At 41.2% G+C, this 16083-nt stretch overlaps 2 protein-coding genes and 2 pseudogenes across 5 annotated transcripts in view; 1 reads left to right on the forward strand and 3 right to left on the reverse strand.

The window, feature by feature from the left end:
* GSKIP (GSK3B interacting protein) overlaps positions 1 to 14874 on the reverse strand; it is a 29237-nt gene extending 14363 nt beyond the window's left edge. Inside the window, exon 1 of one of the 2 annotated variants that reach the window (XM_053602897.1) lies at positions 14764 to 14874. The gene's annotated coding sequence lies outside the window, so the exon portion shown is untranslated. Of the gene's footprint in view, positions 1 to 2843; positions 2961 to 14763 lie in introns of those variants that run through there. The other variant, XM_053602896.1, reaches the window with a different exon arrangement.
* On the reverse strand, positions 598 to 2244 carry LOC128594763 (TOMM20-like protein 1; annotated as a pseudogene).
* Positions 5268 to 5907, reverse strand: LOC128594255 (E3 ubiquitin-protein ligase RNF138-like; annotated as a pseudogene).
* An 87-nt stretch (positions 14875 to 14961) lies between the features above and the next one.
* The window catches only part of ATG2B (autophagy related 2B), a 94822-nt gene continuing 93700 nt past the window's right edge, over positions 14962 to 16083 (forward strand). For all 3 annotated transcript variants that reach the window (XR_008382480.1, XM_053602598.1, XM_053602599.1), the window contains exon 1: positions 14962 to 15556. Coding sequence is in view for 2 of the 3 variants with exons in the window: in XM_053602598.1 (XP_053458573.1) it covers positions 15395 to 15556 (162 nt within the window). In the remaining variant the exon portion in view is untranslated. The remainder of the gene's footprint in view (positions 15557 to 16083) is intronic.

The raw sequence follows: 16083 nt of genomic DNA on the forward strand, positions 1-16083 counted from the left end.
CAGTTAAAATTGGTTGAGAATGAGCATGGTTAAAGTGCTATGAATAATCTCAGAAAGGTCTTGAGAGATTCTTGGGAGAATCTGCACAGGGAAAAAAAGCATCAAGCAAGGGTCTGCACAAGGTGTGGCAAGAACTATAAGGAGAGGAACCTCTCTGAATACAGGGTAGGCAGAGATGGTCCGGTTTGAGGGGGTATTGACACCTAGACAGAAGAATTTAATTTTGATGTAACAGGTTGTTTTAAAGTCTTGAGAAAAGAAATAGCAATGTTTTTATATTTAAACGAAGTTTCTTGGGCTGGGCGTGGTGGCTCATGCCTGTAGTCCTAGAATTCTTTTTTTTTCAATGAAAATAATAAGATGCAACATTTATTGAGGCCTTAAGAGTCAGCAGTTTGGTTACTTGATTGGAAAAATAAACCGTTGTTTATTCAATTGTGACTGTTAATTTTAAAGCAAAATATGTGTTCAATCATGTATGAGATAGAAAAAATTTTATTACTAAAAGCAAAATAAATGGAAATATCACTGAGGAGTTGTTTATACTGTGTAGTACCACAGTATCATGACTGGACTGTGGACACGTTGAAATGCTTCTCAATCGGGATCATCCTCCAGGCATTCCTGTTCATTCATATCTGCCTCAAATTGCTGGCAAATAAGAGGAATTTTGTGCAACAGCATCTCAAATACTTTGGGAGGGAGTGTGTGTTTAAAAACCTTTAGAAGTTCCTGTGGTTGCCCACATGCTAAAAGGGCATTGCTGAGGTGTTCAACCCCCATTCCGTGCTCTCCTCTAGATAACCAAAGTTCTCCCATCTGTACCTCTTGCAAAAAACATTCTTACAACTTTTCATTCTTTGCTGGATCCCATAACTGTGCCAGCCACACCTCTGCCCCCGGCTGCTCGCCTCTTCTCTCTGCAAACACAACGGGCCTAGTCCTAGCATTCTGAGAAGCCAAGGCAGGTGGATTGCTTGAGCTCACAAGTTCGAGATCAGTCTGAGCAAGAGAGAGACCCTGTCTCTACTAAAAATAGAAAAACCAGCTGAGTGCTGTGGCGGGCACCTTTAGTCCCAGCCACTTGGGAGGCTGAGGCAAGAGGATTGCTTGAGCCCAAGTTTAAGGTTGCTCTGAGCTATGACACCATAGCACTCTACCAAGGGTGACAAAAAGGACTGTCTCAAAAAAAAAAAAAAAAAGTAAGTTTCTTATTTGGCAGCATATAGTTTGGTCCTGCTTTTTAATCTATCCTGGCAAGAGCTACCTTTTAACTAGGGTATGCTATGATTTGAATATTTGTCCCCTCTAAAACTCATGTTGCATTTAATCTCCAATGTGGAAATATTAACTAGGGGTGTGTGTGTGGGAGGTAACTGAGGTCATGAAGGCTCTTCTCTTATGAATGGATTAATCTATTAATCCAGGTTAATGGGTTATCATGTGAGTGGGACTGGGGCTTTACGAGAAGAAAAAGACAGACCTGAGGGAATAGTCTCAGCTCCTTGCCATCTGATGCCGTTCACTGCCTTGGTACTAAGAGTCCCTACTAGCAACAAGTCCCTCACCAGTTAGGTCCTTGAACCTTGGACTTCTCAGTCTCCATAACTGTAAGAAATAAATTCCTTTTCTTTATATGTTACCCAGATTCAGGTATTCATTATAAGCAATAGAAAACAGACTAAGATTAGGTGCTTAGACCATTTATATTTAATATGATTCCTATTATTGATATGGTTGAGTTTTAATTTAGTATCTTACTATATGTTTTCTATCTGTCTGATCTGCATTTTAATCTTGTTCCTTATTTTTCTGTCTACTTTTGGATTGACCACTTTTTAGGATTCTATTTTATGTCTTTCAGTGGCTTATTAACTATACTTTTTTGTTGTATGTTTTTGGTGGTTGCTTTAGAGCAGGCGTCCTCAAACTTTTTCAACAGGGGGCCAATTCACTGTCCCTCAGACTGTTGGAGGGCCGGACTATAGTTTAAAAAAAAACAAAACTATGAATAAATTCCTATGCACACTGAACATACCTTATTTTAAAGTAAAAAACAAAACGGGAACAAATACAATTCACACCGGTTCATGTGGCCCGCGGGCCGCAATTTGAAGATGCCTGCTTTAGAGTTTACACATAGGACTTTAAGTGTGAGAACTTAACAAAACTTAACAAAAGAATACTATATGGCCTTTGTTATTTCTGTCATATTACTTTACCTATACATGTTAGAAACTTCATAGTACGTTATTATTTTTGCTTTAATAGTCACTTATTTTTCTTTTTTTTTTTTTTAGTATCAGTGTTTATTTTATTTTTTATTGTTGGGGATTCATTAAGGGTACAAAGAACCAGGTTACACTGATTGCATTTGTTTGGTAAATTCTCACTTGCAATTGTGCCCTGCCCTCAAGAGGTATGTCAGACACCATGACCCCCCACCTCCCTCCTTTCTTCCCTCTACTCCTCTATTGCCCCACACTCTACCATGTACTAGGTCTTCAATTGTCCTCATATCAGAATTGAGTACATTGGATTCTTGTGATGCTTTACTAAGAAGAATGTGTTCCACCTCCATCCAGTTTAATACAAAATATATAAAGTTTCCATCTCTTTTAATGGCTGAATAGTATGCCATGGCATACATATACCACAGCTTATTAATACATTCCTGGGTTGGTGGACATTTAGGTTCTTTCCACAATTTGGTAATTGTAAATTGAGTAATGATAAAGAGTTGCAAATGTCCTTATGATAAAATGATTTACTGGGAGCTCTATGAATTCTTTGAGAATTCTCCATACTTCCTTCCAAAAAGGTTGTATTAGTTTCCACTCTACCAGCTGTGTAAAAGTGTCCTCTTCACGTCCACACCACTAATAGAGCTACAGCATAGACATCTTCTATAATGGAGAAAGGGGAGAATTTCAGATTTTTCAGATCTTTTAGATGCAGAGTCCAAACTGATGTGAATACCTGGGAAACCAAAATGCCATCATCATTCTCATGTTAAAATAAAGGTGTATTAGGATCTGGTAATAAATGAAGTCCTGGTACTGGCCTCAAGGTGGGTCCACTGTATCCCAGAGTTCACCCAGTGTTTAGTGTTTATTCCCTGGTTTCTGATTGAATACTTGCAAGTCACTTATTTTTCAATAAGATTTAGGTAGTAAGAAAAAAATTCATATAGTTACGATTTCTGGTGCTCCTTATTTCTCTGCATTGATCTGTATCTATATACATGACCTGTACCATTTTCCTTTGGCCTGAAGAACTTCTTTCAATATTTCCTACAGTGTAGGTCTGTTGTTGATGAATTTTTTTTAGCTTTGGTACATCTGCATTTTTGAAAGATATTTTTGCTGAGTATAGAATCCTTAGATTTTTTTTTTGCAGTTTTTGGACAGGGCTGGGTTGAACCCACCACCACCAGCATATGGGGCTGGTGCCTTACTCCTTTGAGCCACAGGGCCACCATTTTTTTTTTTCTGAGAAACATCTTTAAAGACTTTGTTGTTTCCCATGACAAATCTGATGTTATTGTTACCTTTGCTGCTGCTGGTGTAATTTTTTTCATTCTTTTACCTGGGGTTTATTGAGATTCTTTCATCTATGGGTTTATAATTTTTTTTTTGTTTTTTGAAACAGTCTCACTTTGTTACCCTTGGTAGAGTGCTGTGGTGTCTTAGCTTACAGTAACTTCAAACTCCTGGGTTCAAGTGATCTTTTTTTTTTTCCTCCAAAATTAACATTTTTATTAAATCAAGTTAAAAAAAGTTCACTGTAGAAAAGTCAACAAAGGCTTTAACAAAACCAAAATATACATTTTTATACAATATATGTATATATTAGCAGCAAACTAATTCTGAGATTTTCTTTTGCGTTCTTTTAAAGAAAGCATAAACAATGTATATTAGTATGGCACATCGGCTAATCCATTCTTCATCCTTTGCCTATGATGTAGGACTTCTACAAAATACTTTATGATTCTCATTAGTGAATACTAAGAACAAATCCAGGTTTGACTAAAGAGAAGCAAAACAGAGTGACTGGCAGAATCTGTCTCACTACATCATCACCCATCATCTTTTGGGAATAACAAATGAGCACCATATAACTAGGTAATTGTGTGTGTGTAAACTCAATTTTTCAGGTGCAATAGCAGCCAACTAGATCAGAGTTAGCATGTGACTGTCACTTTTTAAAACCTTTGTGTATACAAAATTTTAATCAAAACAGATGAATACTTCAATGCCCTATTGCTTGTCCATTTTAAAAATCCTTAATAGAAATTCTGTATATAACCTGACAAACCGTATACATGTAGGTATATGTATATACACACAAAAGTATATGTAGATACATATATATGTTTAGTTTTGAATGAATTTCTAAACTGAGATGAAGCTAAACCTCTCATTTAAGTCTATCTGTAGAATACAGTATCACCAATTGAAAAGTTCCTAGTGTAAGTTTCATCTCAGCTAATCAGAAATACCGGCTACTGAACATTCTGAGGCTAAGCTGTTATTCAGCTTAGTATATTCCAAGCTTACAAATTAAACAAGACAGAAATCACCAATTGTCCATCAAAGAAATAAATTTTTTCTCTTGGTATTTTTTCTACTAGCAGAAAGAAACTATCTTTACAACAAGCTTTCACCTTGTAAAGAGTTAAAATTATTACAGAAATTTCACTAGTCTTTAAAAATACTAAATGTTATATAAATACAATTTTCTTACAGTTGAATTCTTTAGCTAGACTCCATATTTAAAAAATTTCCTTTGGATTGTTCCATTTAGAACTTCAAGTTTCTGTTTTGTGACACTGATAACTGGCTCAGATTTGGTAGGTTTGTATCAATCACATCTTTCAGGATTTGCTACTGTGTGTTATCTATGTACCAATAAAGTAAATGGGAAGAAAAGCACCAAATTTCAAAAGCAACATAATAATGAAAAATTCAAGAATGTATTTAAAAAAAGAAAGTACAACAGGGATTCCCTTTTCACAATTGCATTAGTGAAATATAATCTTTTCTTTTGTTTGCTTTTGAAGCTAATGTCTTAAACTTAATTTTTTAACTTATCAAGAGGATGAAGTTTTTAGATGGCCCACCTTTATTTTTCAATCAAAAACTAAAACAAGAGACTGAATTATTTTTATTAATATACACATCAAGTTACTGAAACAGTGACTTCATGTAGTTTTCCCCTAAAGATGGCACTTGCAGGTAACAAAGATGCAAAGATGCATACAGCATTCAGATGTTTACTTGAAAAGATTCTTCAACGGCAGTTTGATATTGTGTTTCCTCATCTAGCTGAAGATTCACAAATTCTCCATAATCAAACTGATGCCTTTGATTCAGATGCCTAACAAAATTTCTAGTTATCTGTCTATCTAGGACATGTCACAGGGACCATCTGAAATAGGTGATTACTGTTACAGTGATTCAGTAAACTCTGTCTGGTAAAATTTGATTCTTGACACAAGGGACACTTAAAAGGTGGGATGCCCAGAAGAACTGTTCCCTACTGAATCTTGAGAGATCTGAAAGTTTGGAATGATAGAAGAAACACCATATTCATCCTGATACTTTTTACAAGATTTGTAATGATGTCTCATGCGATTAAATTTAATCTGTTTTGCACTGCATCTACAGCTACCAGAAAAACTCTTCATGATATTTTCAAGGTCTAAGGCCCGTTCAGGACATGCTCTCTTCTAGTCACATTTCCACGACACAGGGTCAATGTACTCCGCTTTCTCTCATTGCAGTCAGGAAACACTTTCTACAGACAGGCCACGGCCTGTACCTGTGTCTTGAGCACCTCCTGACAGACTGGGCAGTAGAAATCATCTTCGGTGTAGGACGTGGCTGCAGAGAGCTCCTGGGCCATGGTGCGGGGGCAGGGGAACAAGGTGATGGCAGCCCGGGTCTCGACTCCCTGCTCTACTCAAGTGATCTTCTTGCCTCAGCCTCCTGAGTAGCTGGGACTATAGGCGCCCGCCACAACGCCCAGCTATTTTTTTTTTAAGAGACATCTCGCTCTTGCTTAAGTTGGTCTCAAACTCATTAGCTCAGGCAATCCACCTGCTTCAGCCTCCCAAGTGCTGGGATTACAAGCGTGAGCCACTGTGCCCGCCTATGGATTTATAAAAAAATTGGGAAAACGTTTGGCCATTATTATTTCTTGAAACATTTATCTGTCCTTCCTTTCTCTGGGGACTCTAATTTCATGTATCTTAGTCCAAGTGAAGGTGTCCTATTCCCTTTTGCTCTGTTCACTTTTTTCAGTCTCTTCCTTCTGACTAATCTTTTTTTTTTTTTTTTTTTTTGAGATAGAGCCTCAAGCTGTCGCCCTGGGTAGGGTGCCGTGGCATCACAGCTCATAGCAACCTCCAACTCCTGGGCTCAAGCGATTCTCTTGCCTCAGCTACCCAAGCAGCTGGGACTACAGGCACCCGCCACAACACCCAGCTATTTTTTTGTTGCAGTTTGGCCAGGGCGGGGTTTGAACCCGCTACCAGTGGTATATGGGCCCGTGCCCTACCCACTGAGCCACAGGCACTGCCCCAAGAGGCAAAACCTTTCTAAGTATTATAACCAAAGAGGTTTTCTATTCTGTGTGGTTAAGAACAAGAATTATCCCTGGTCCTGCTTTTTCCTCTAATTCTTTTGGGTAGTTCTTCTCCAAGTTTTGGGTTGAGTCTTCATAGCCATGTGTTGATCAGTATTCAGTTGTAGGTAGAAGGGGTACCTGCTGTATATCTTCATAGCTTTTATTTTCTGTTTAACTCTACCTTCTGCCCTTGCTGCCTTGGCATTCCTGGACTTGAGGCTCTGACATCCTTAATTCAGGGAGACCACCAGTCTTTTTACCTGGGTTTTTCCTCCCAATACCATAACTGAAACATTCTGGGCAATTCTATAAAGTAATAGGCTTATCTCATTTGTATCTTGCCTCTTACGGATCACTGTCCACTGCCTGATGCCCAAGTAGTTTCATGTATTTTTGTTTCCTCTTTGTGTTGTTAAAGGTGGGAGGGTCCCTGTTATTGTATCCTGGCCACAGTGGAAATCCTACTAGTCAGTCAGTTTTGAGCTAATTTTGTAATCCTTTTTCATCAGTTTTTCTTTCATTGACTTCGGTTTACCCTGAATCTATAGTCTACCCTATAATACACTGAACCAAGTTTACTATTTTGGTGGGTCCTTCATTGATAAATTAAATACATTTTAGACACATACTTACCATATGTTTGTATGAGACCCATGTTGTCTGCTTTACAAAATGTAATCTGCAGCTCCGCATCCGTAGCACAGCGGTTACAGTGCCAGCCACATACACCAAGGGTGGCAGGTTCGAACCTGGCATGGGCCAGCTAAACAACAAATGACAACTACAACAAGAAATAGCCAGGTGGTGTGGCTAGTACCTGTAGTCCCAGCTACATGAGAGGCTGAGGCAAGAGAATTGCTTAAGCCCCAAAGTTTGAGTTTGCTGTGAGCTGTGGTGCCATAGTACTCTACCAAGGGTGACATAGTGAGACTCTGTCTGAACAACAACAACAACAAAAAGAATTCTGATAATACTGTGAAGACTTTTAATTATTCAAAATTGAGCGCAGATACACCTATTTGAAGAATCTGTTATCTGATCTCAAGATAGAATTAATCACTATATCTTCCTTAATAGTATATTTGTATTGGTATTGCTGTACGTATACCTAACTGAAAATAATTTTTGTATTTGTACTATTACAGGTCCATAAGGATGAGGGCCTGTGATGTGTATGTAACTAGCATACTGTCTAGCATTAAGTAAGTCTTCAATAAATGTTTTCTTTAATTTTTTAATTTTTTTTTTTTTTTGTAGAGACAGAGTCTCACTTTACGGCCCTCGGTAGAGTGCCGTGGCCTCACACAGCTCACAGTAACCTCCAACTCCTGGGCTTAAGCGATTCTCTTGCCTCAGCCTCCCAAGTAGCTGGGACTACAGGCGCCCGCCACAACACCCGGCTATTTTCTGGTTTTTTTTTGCATTTTGGCTGGGGCCGGGTTTGAACCCGCCACCCTTGGTACATGGGGCTGGCACCTTACCGACTGAGCCACAGGCGCCGCCCTAATTTTTTTTTTTAAGATGGAGTTTCGCTTTGTCACCCTCCGTAGAGTGCCATAGTGTCACAGCTCACAGCAATCTCCAGCTCTTGGGCTTAGGTGATTCTCTTGCCTCAGCCTCCCAGGTAGCTGAGACTACAGGCGCCAGCCACAATGCCTGGCTATTTTTTTGTTGCACTTTGGCCTGGGCTGGGTTTCAACCTGCCATCCTCAGTATGTGGGACTGATGCACTACTCACTGAGCCACAGGCACTGCCCAAATGTTTTCTTTTCTTTTTTCCCCCCCAAGACAGAGTCTCACTATTTTGCCCTTGGTAAAGTGTTGTGGCACCACAGCTCACAGCAACATCAAACTCTTGAGCTTTAGCGATTCTCTTGCCTCAGCCTCCCAAGTAACTGGCTATAGGCGCCCGCCATAATGCCTGGCTATTTTTTTGGTTGCAGTTGTCATTGCTGTTTAGCAGGCCAGGGTTGGGCTGGAACCCATCATATTTGGTATATTTGGTATATTTGGCTGGTGCTCTACTCACTGAGCTATGGGCACTGAGCCCATTAAATGTTTTCTAAATGAATAAAGCACAGAAAAAATTCTAACTCTTCTTCTCAACCTGTGGTACTCACCTCTGTAAACAACAGGTATACAAAGACACATAATAAACATGGTAGACACACCATTATTATATCAGTATTAGGAAATACTACAAAACTGCCAAGAATTTTAAAGAGAAAACACAAATGTTTGGAAGTCTCAAGCCAGGTAGGTCCATTTTAGGTTACACTCTAATACCTAGGGTTTCCTTTGACTCCAGTAGGAATATTTCAGTGATAAGTAAGTTTGAGAAGTACTGCTTTAGCCCAAGGAATTAACTCAACATGATGGAAATTCCAGGCACTGTGTCTGACAATATAAAGTAAATAGGTAGAGGCAGGGTTGGTAGAATGGTGGAAGGTGAGTACTCAGGCTTTCTCTAAGTTTTTATAACTCTTTCCCTTTTAGCTACGCTTTTTTTTTTTTTGCTGTTTTTGGCCTGGGCTGGGTTTGAACCCTCCACCTTTGGCATATGGGGCCAAGTGCCCTACTCCTTTGAGCTACAGGTACCACCCAGCTATGCTTTTGTTCTTTGTTAAAAGTTAAGACAATTATTAGTAGTTTTAATTTTTTAATCTTCTTAGTTTTCTACAGTGAAAAGAAAAAGCTCGTTTACAATAAGAAAAAACTGTGAACTGTTGGAAAGAACAGGATATACGAAGCTGAAACAGTTTATCTGAGAAGCCAGGCTATCATCAAACAGGTAAAGCAAGTGGTAAAATCAGTTTCAAATGAAACAAGAGGCCTGAATTTACCTGCATTACAAATAACTGTTTCAAAAGCAAGGATGAATACAAATAATTTAATTAGCAATATTTAGAATTTAGGCAAAGCTAAAACCTAGTTTAATTTTTATTTTTCTAACATATAATGCTGAATCTGTTTTCAATAGCTCTGAGACATTTATTTTGAAATAAGTTTTAAATCAGAATGATTTGTAGTATTACAAATATAAGGATTTTTAATTAAAGTGAAAATGACTACTCTTCCATTTATACATTGATTTACAAAATTACTCTGTATCTCACTTTTAGCAGTGATAAATACCTATATAACCTAATAGTCACAAATCAAGCTAATAGAATTATATAGTGCTTTTTTTGACTAAAAAGGGCAGTATGAAGAAATGCATAGTGATAATTTGAGTTTTTAAAACTTTAATAAGCAGCAACACTAACTTTGTAAACCTCCCCTTTAAAACCAGAAACTGTAAATGCAATTCTAAGATGCAAAAATTTTTATATTTAATAAGGATTATTTGGTACTCTATTTAAAGAAAGTACATTCTAACCAACATAAGACAAATCAGTGTCTAAAGAGATATAATATAGAAGACCTCATTGCTTTCCATTTAAACTCTAAATTGGTTTTCTACCAAATCCTGAGCAATATTCTGTTGCCAGGACCTTCAAAAATTGGAATATCTTACAGTTGCTATTAGTTATTCTGGTGGATTGCATCATCTCATATAAAGTTTCCGAAAATGATTCCTTAAACAGCATCCATAAATTATTTAGGAACTAGCACTTTCTCCATCTGCTAGTACAATTTTTTGGACTGTGTTAGTGTTTTGGGGGAATTCATGAAACTGGTTAAGATATTGATTATTAAATCCTTTATTCTCTACTTCTTTTATTTTTATTTGCCCTGCGCCCATCCCCACCAGTCCCATTCTCTACTTCTCAATTTATTAGACTTTTTTTTTTTTAAATTACAAATTCACAATGTAAAAGAACTTTGTCCTTGAAGGTAAAAGAATAGGCATAGAAAGACAGCTCGACAAAAGCACGGTGCCAGAAAGACTTCAAGAACAGTATAGACTAACAAATATTCACTTTGAACGAAAGTTTGTCTTTTCATTTGACATTACAACCGTCAGTTGAGGGCTAAATTCAGTATCTTTATCATGATTATTTTTATTTGTATCATACAATCTGGAAAATCCTCTCAATATCTCTAAGACATGGTCAGTATGATGTGGTGGTTAATGGGCTCTCTAGCAGACTGATTAGAACTAGAACCTCAGCTCTGCCACTTAGTTTACTCTGCAACTTGGGGCAACATGTCTCTCTTCCCTAAAGGGAGGCTAACAACAGCATCTACCTTAAAGTGATATTGAGAGAACTAAATGAGAGAGTATATGGAAAATGCTTAAAATGGTGCTTGACACACAGTAAGCTCAAAACTATTATCTGTTAATTATTGTATATTAAAAGTAAAGTATTTAGGGCAGCGCCTGTGGCTCAAAGAAGTAGGGCACCAGCCCCATATATTGGGGTGGCGGGATCAAACACGGCCTGCGCCAAAAACTGCAAGATAAATAAACAAATAAATAAAGTATTTAAAAGTATCTTTAAAGAAGAAAGTGCTGGCTCTGAAACTCAAGTTTGACTCCAAGTTTGATGCTCTTTACATTACATCGGGCGGTGGCTCCTGCTTGCAAGAGCTATGGGACATGGGATCCCTGACAGCATATTCCTTTTACCTCAGGTCCAAGTCTTAAAAAAAGATCAACAAATCTCACCGGCTTTCCTTTTATTTCACATGTTAACATGGATTTTTCTGAGGGGTAATCATTTTGACATAGCCCATTTAGCCTCTGGTATATAGCTTCTAACTTGTCACTCCCAACTCTTTTATATAATTCTTAAGGAGTTGACAATAATTTGATGGGTAATTCTTTGCATCTCCTTCAATTACTAAATAGTGTTAACATTTTGTGATAGGTGTTTTGTCTTTGGTAAGACAAAAAACAGCACGGAGATTTGGGATGAGTTTGTATCATATCTGAGCTAAAGATATCATATAGACAGGTCCTAAACCTTAACATTTAAGTTGAATTTCTCCTAGAAAGCATAAATGTATAAGGCAACACACTCAAGACTTTGCATAAAGTATGTCTGTCTTTGCAAAATCTCCCGTTTTAATTTTCCTTTCTGATATTTGAAATGGTATGCATCTTATGGAATGTAACTACACTGCAAAGGAAACTACTAACTTAAGCTACTGAAAGAAGACCAAATCATATCTACTCGTCAGAAGTCCAGTTCGAACCTCCAAAACCTATTCTAATTCCTTGCCAGATGAGATTCCATCTTTGACTTTTCTTTTTTTTTTTTTGAGACAGAATCTTACTTGTCACTTTAGTAGAGTGTCATGGTGTCACAGTTCACAGCAACCTCAAACTCCTGGGCTCAAGTGATTGTCTTGCCTCAGCCTCTCAAGTAGCTGTGACTATAGGTGCTCACCATAATGCCTGGATATATTTAGAGATGAGGTCTCACTCTGGCTCAGGCTGGTCTCGAATCAGTGAGCTCAGGCAATCCACCTGCCTTGGCCTCCCAAGTGCTGGAATTATAGGCATGAGCCACTGTGGTTGGCCCCATTTTTGACTTTTCATACCACTTTGTTTATATTCCTTTTATGGCAATTATAATTATTATTTGCAAACTTGTCTTACTATCTTCAAAATAAATCCAGAACCCAACTGCTTCTAATCTTTTTTTTTTTTACAGTTTTATGGCCAGGGCTGGGGGCTGGTGCCCTACTCCTTTGAGCCACAGGCGCTGCCCTGCTTCTTTTTTTTTTTTTTTTTTTGTAGAGACAGAGTCTCACTGTACCGCCCTCGGGTAGAGTGCCGTGGCGTCACACGGCTCACAGCAACCTCTAACGCGATTCTCTTGCCTCAGCCTCCCGAGCAGCTGGGACTACAGGCGCCCGCCACAACGCCCGGCTATTTTTTTGTTTTTGTTGCAGATTGGCCAGGGCTGGGTTTGAACCCGCCACCTTCGGCATATGGGGCTGGTATGCTGCCCTGCTTCTAATCATCTTCACTCCTACCACTCTGATACAAACCACTGCCATCATCTTTTGCCTGGATTACTGCAATATCTCTCTAACTAACTGGTCTTACTGTTTTCACCTTTGGGCCACTCACCCATAACTGTAGTTAGTATGATGCTATAAAAATTGAGGACAGATTATGTCACTCTTCTCAGATGCATGCAATTTCAAACCCATCTAATCCAGAGTAAATGACAAAAGTTCTTAAAACAGCCTACCAGGCCCTATATCCAGGGATCCCCAACCTTTATGATACCAATGACCAGTTTCATGGAAGACAATTTTTCCATGGATGGAGGGGTGGGGATCAGATTCTTGTAAGGAGTGCAAAACCTAGATCCCTTGCACATGGAGTTTACACTAGGGTTCATGTTCCTATGAGAATGTAATGCTGCTGCTGATGTGACAGAGGTACAAGTGATGGGGAGCAGCTGTAAAATACAGATGAAACTTTGCTGCCTACCTGCTGCTTACATCCTGCTGTGTGGCTGGGGTTCCTAACAAGCCATAACCTCCCACCAGTCTGCCACCTGCTCCCTCTTCTCTCCCTCACTCAGCTTCTACTCTTTCCTTCACTCCCTCCTGATGTTCCTTGAACTCACAAGGTATCCTCCTCTGTCAGGGCCTTAAAGTTGCTGTTCCCCCTGCCTGAGAAACAACTCTTCTTGATAGACACGTGTCTTTCTTCCCAGCTTTCTCTAAGTCTTTGCTAGAGCATTATCTTATTAAATAAGGAAGAACTTCTCTTACCACTGTATATAAAAAAGTCAAATCTCTTCTCTTCTCGTATCTCTATTCTCTTTACACTGCCATTATGTTTTTGCTCCAGTACTCATCACCACACAACATACTATTTACTTGATTACTGATTTCCCCTCCCTTTAAGAAAATGTAAGGTCCAGGAAGGAACCAACCTCTCACCCTCCTGTATCTTCAGCCCCCAGAATAGTCTGATTGCATGAAGCTAGCAATCAATAAATACTTACTGAATAAATGAATGGACCTTTGATTTTAGAACCTACACGTCTTAGAGATTTTGATTCTTCTTTACACTTTTTATATCACCAACTATGGTTACTTTCACTTAACAAGACCCTTAACAAATATTTTTCAATGAATGAAAAGGAAAGGAATTGAAGTTACTTGGGATACGTCTACAAAGAAATGAGGAGCACCAAAAATCCAAGCAACTACATACACTGGAGAGCACAATGGTTCTAAAAGGAAAAGGTGATTGTGGGAAGGAGAACCTGACCTTTCTCTATCTACCAACATTTGGGGCTATTAGTATTCCTATAGCATTCATAAAACAAGTATCAAGATAGTAATATTTAACTTTTTTAACTGGTCGTCTTAATTCACTATCTTTACACGTGTTTCAAGACTCTGTTCAGGACTGCTTAGGTTCAAGCGCTACTCATATCGCTTAATGCTCTTAACATTCCTTGGACGTAAGATATTAATCCGCCCACACCCGGCAAAGGAGGTGACGTGGACTCAGAGGATAGTGGCAGGTTCCAGGGGACTTGATTACTAAGTGTCACTGACAGGATTCTAACCCAGGACATCTAGCTTCCACGGCCACAGAACACAGGCACTCAGGCCTTCAGAAGTAGACTAACTTGAGAGCAGGCTCCGTCTCTGAAGGAGTTGCCTCCCAAAAGGCAGAAATACGATTGCGCAGATTGCCAGAACACAAGTATAATACTACACCGAGGTGTCCACGGGGTCAGGAGTCTCCGGCATTTATCAGAGAAAGCAGTTTGCCCACAAATGCCTCGAAGACCCAAGTTTCCTTGTCGTTGGTGCAGCACACCCAGGATCAAGGAAGCGTATTTGAGAAGCTCTCTGCAAACTGCAGACCGCCAGACCAACAGAAATGAAGAGGAAGCCTTGGAAACAATACCTGAATGAGGCGGGGACGAGTAACTTGCTGACAATGGGCACCTGTCAACATTCGGGGAAGGGGGAGGGCAGAGATGCTCCAGAGGAGCGCCAGTCCTCTCCGTAGAGCCGGCTGAGCCCCGAGTGTCCGCTTCCCGGGGACGGGGGTCCCAGAGACCCCAGGCCAGACGCCTCTCAGCCCGGGCACGGGGCCCGTTCAGCCGTCGCCCCTCATGACTCAGCTCGCTGCGTCGCGAGCCCGTCCGGAGCGCCCCGCCCGTTCCCTGTTAGCCCGCACCTGGCCAGGCGGCCGCTTACCTTCAAAACCCGCGTCCTCCTCTTCCTCCCTCCGGAGGCGACTGAAGCGGACGGCGGCGCCGCCCCCTCCCTCTCAGTCCTAGCCCGCCCCTCGCAGCCGGAACTGTTCGCGTCGCGGCCCTTTTCCCCGCCTCCCTCGGCCCCCAGTGTGGCGTCACTTCCGCCAGCGCCGGGCCGCCTGCGGGGAGTTTGGGTCTCGCGAACGCGCCGGGAGCGTCCTCAGAGTCGGGAGCGCGCCCCGTGGATGACAACAAGTTCGTCGCGCGGCAGCGGTGGCGGTGTCTGCCTTACCCCCTGCCGCCCCACCTTGCGCTATCTTGCACCCTCTCTCTGTGCCGACTAGGACCCCCTCGGACACACCCGGTCTCGGGCGACTGGGACCCTTCTGCACCTTGACCCGGACAGGCCTCGCGCGAGCGGCAAGGCATGGGCAATGGGGTCGCCCTGAGGGACGGCTGCCGCTGAGCGGGCATGGAGGGGACGCCCCAGGTTTAGGTGCCGCCGCGGCCTGGGGGAATTTGTCTGGGACCCAAGGCTCAGCTGCCGAGGCCTGGAGCTGAGGCCTCAGCCCTGAGGCCGGAGCCAGTGCTGCCGTTCGCAGCTGCAGCCAGCCCAGCTGCTAGCGCTCACCATGCCGTGGCCGTTTTCGGAGTCTATAAAGAAGAGGGCCTGTCGGTACCTCCTGCAGAGGTACTTGGGCCACTTCCTTCAGGAGAAGCTGAGCCTGGAGCAGCTCAGCCTGGACCTTTACCAGGGCACTGGGTCCCTCGCCCAGGTCCCCTTGGACAAATGGGTAAGAGTTGCCAGCGGCGAGCTGGGTGGGATTCACTCCCCTCCTTAGGGAGATTCAAACGAGTATTAGCAAGAATTGGTAACAGTCAGCCTGTCCCTGGGTATTGTTTGGACCCAAGTGTGACAAGGCTCAGAGAAATGTGTTAGAGTGTGGTTTAATTTGTTTGTAGCGAGTTTACTTCCCCCCACATCACATGTTCCAGAAACTTAACAGATGTAATGGAGTCCACCTTATGGAAATGATCGAGTCATTGCTTCGAGGTCTATGAAACAGGCTGAAGTATCCGTGGAAGGAGGTGACCTGTCCTATCCTTTCGGATGTGAGGGGCTTCAGGGTTCCTTGGCAAATAAACTCTATTTCACGGAATGACATTCTGAAAAGAGTAAAGATGCGGAGGACCTTTGGGATGTCAGAATCCCTAGTTATTTGTTTTGGGTTAGCTACCTGCACACCGGGTTTGCCTTGTCTTGGTGCAGTGTTTGTCATCTGGAAGAAAGTTAGGTTAAGGCCTCCTTGGCCGGTTTGCC

Source organism: Nycticebus coucang, chromosome 9 (assembly GCF_027406575.1).
Source record: "Nycticebus coucang isolate mNycCou1 chromosome 9, mNycCou1.pri, whole genome shotgun sequence".
Classification (NCBI taxonomy): Eukaryota; Metazoa; Chordata; class Mammalia; order Primates; family Lorisidae; genus Nycticebus; species Nycticebus coucang.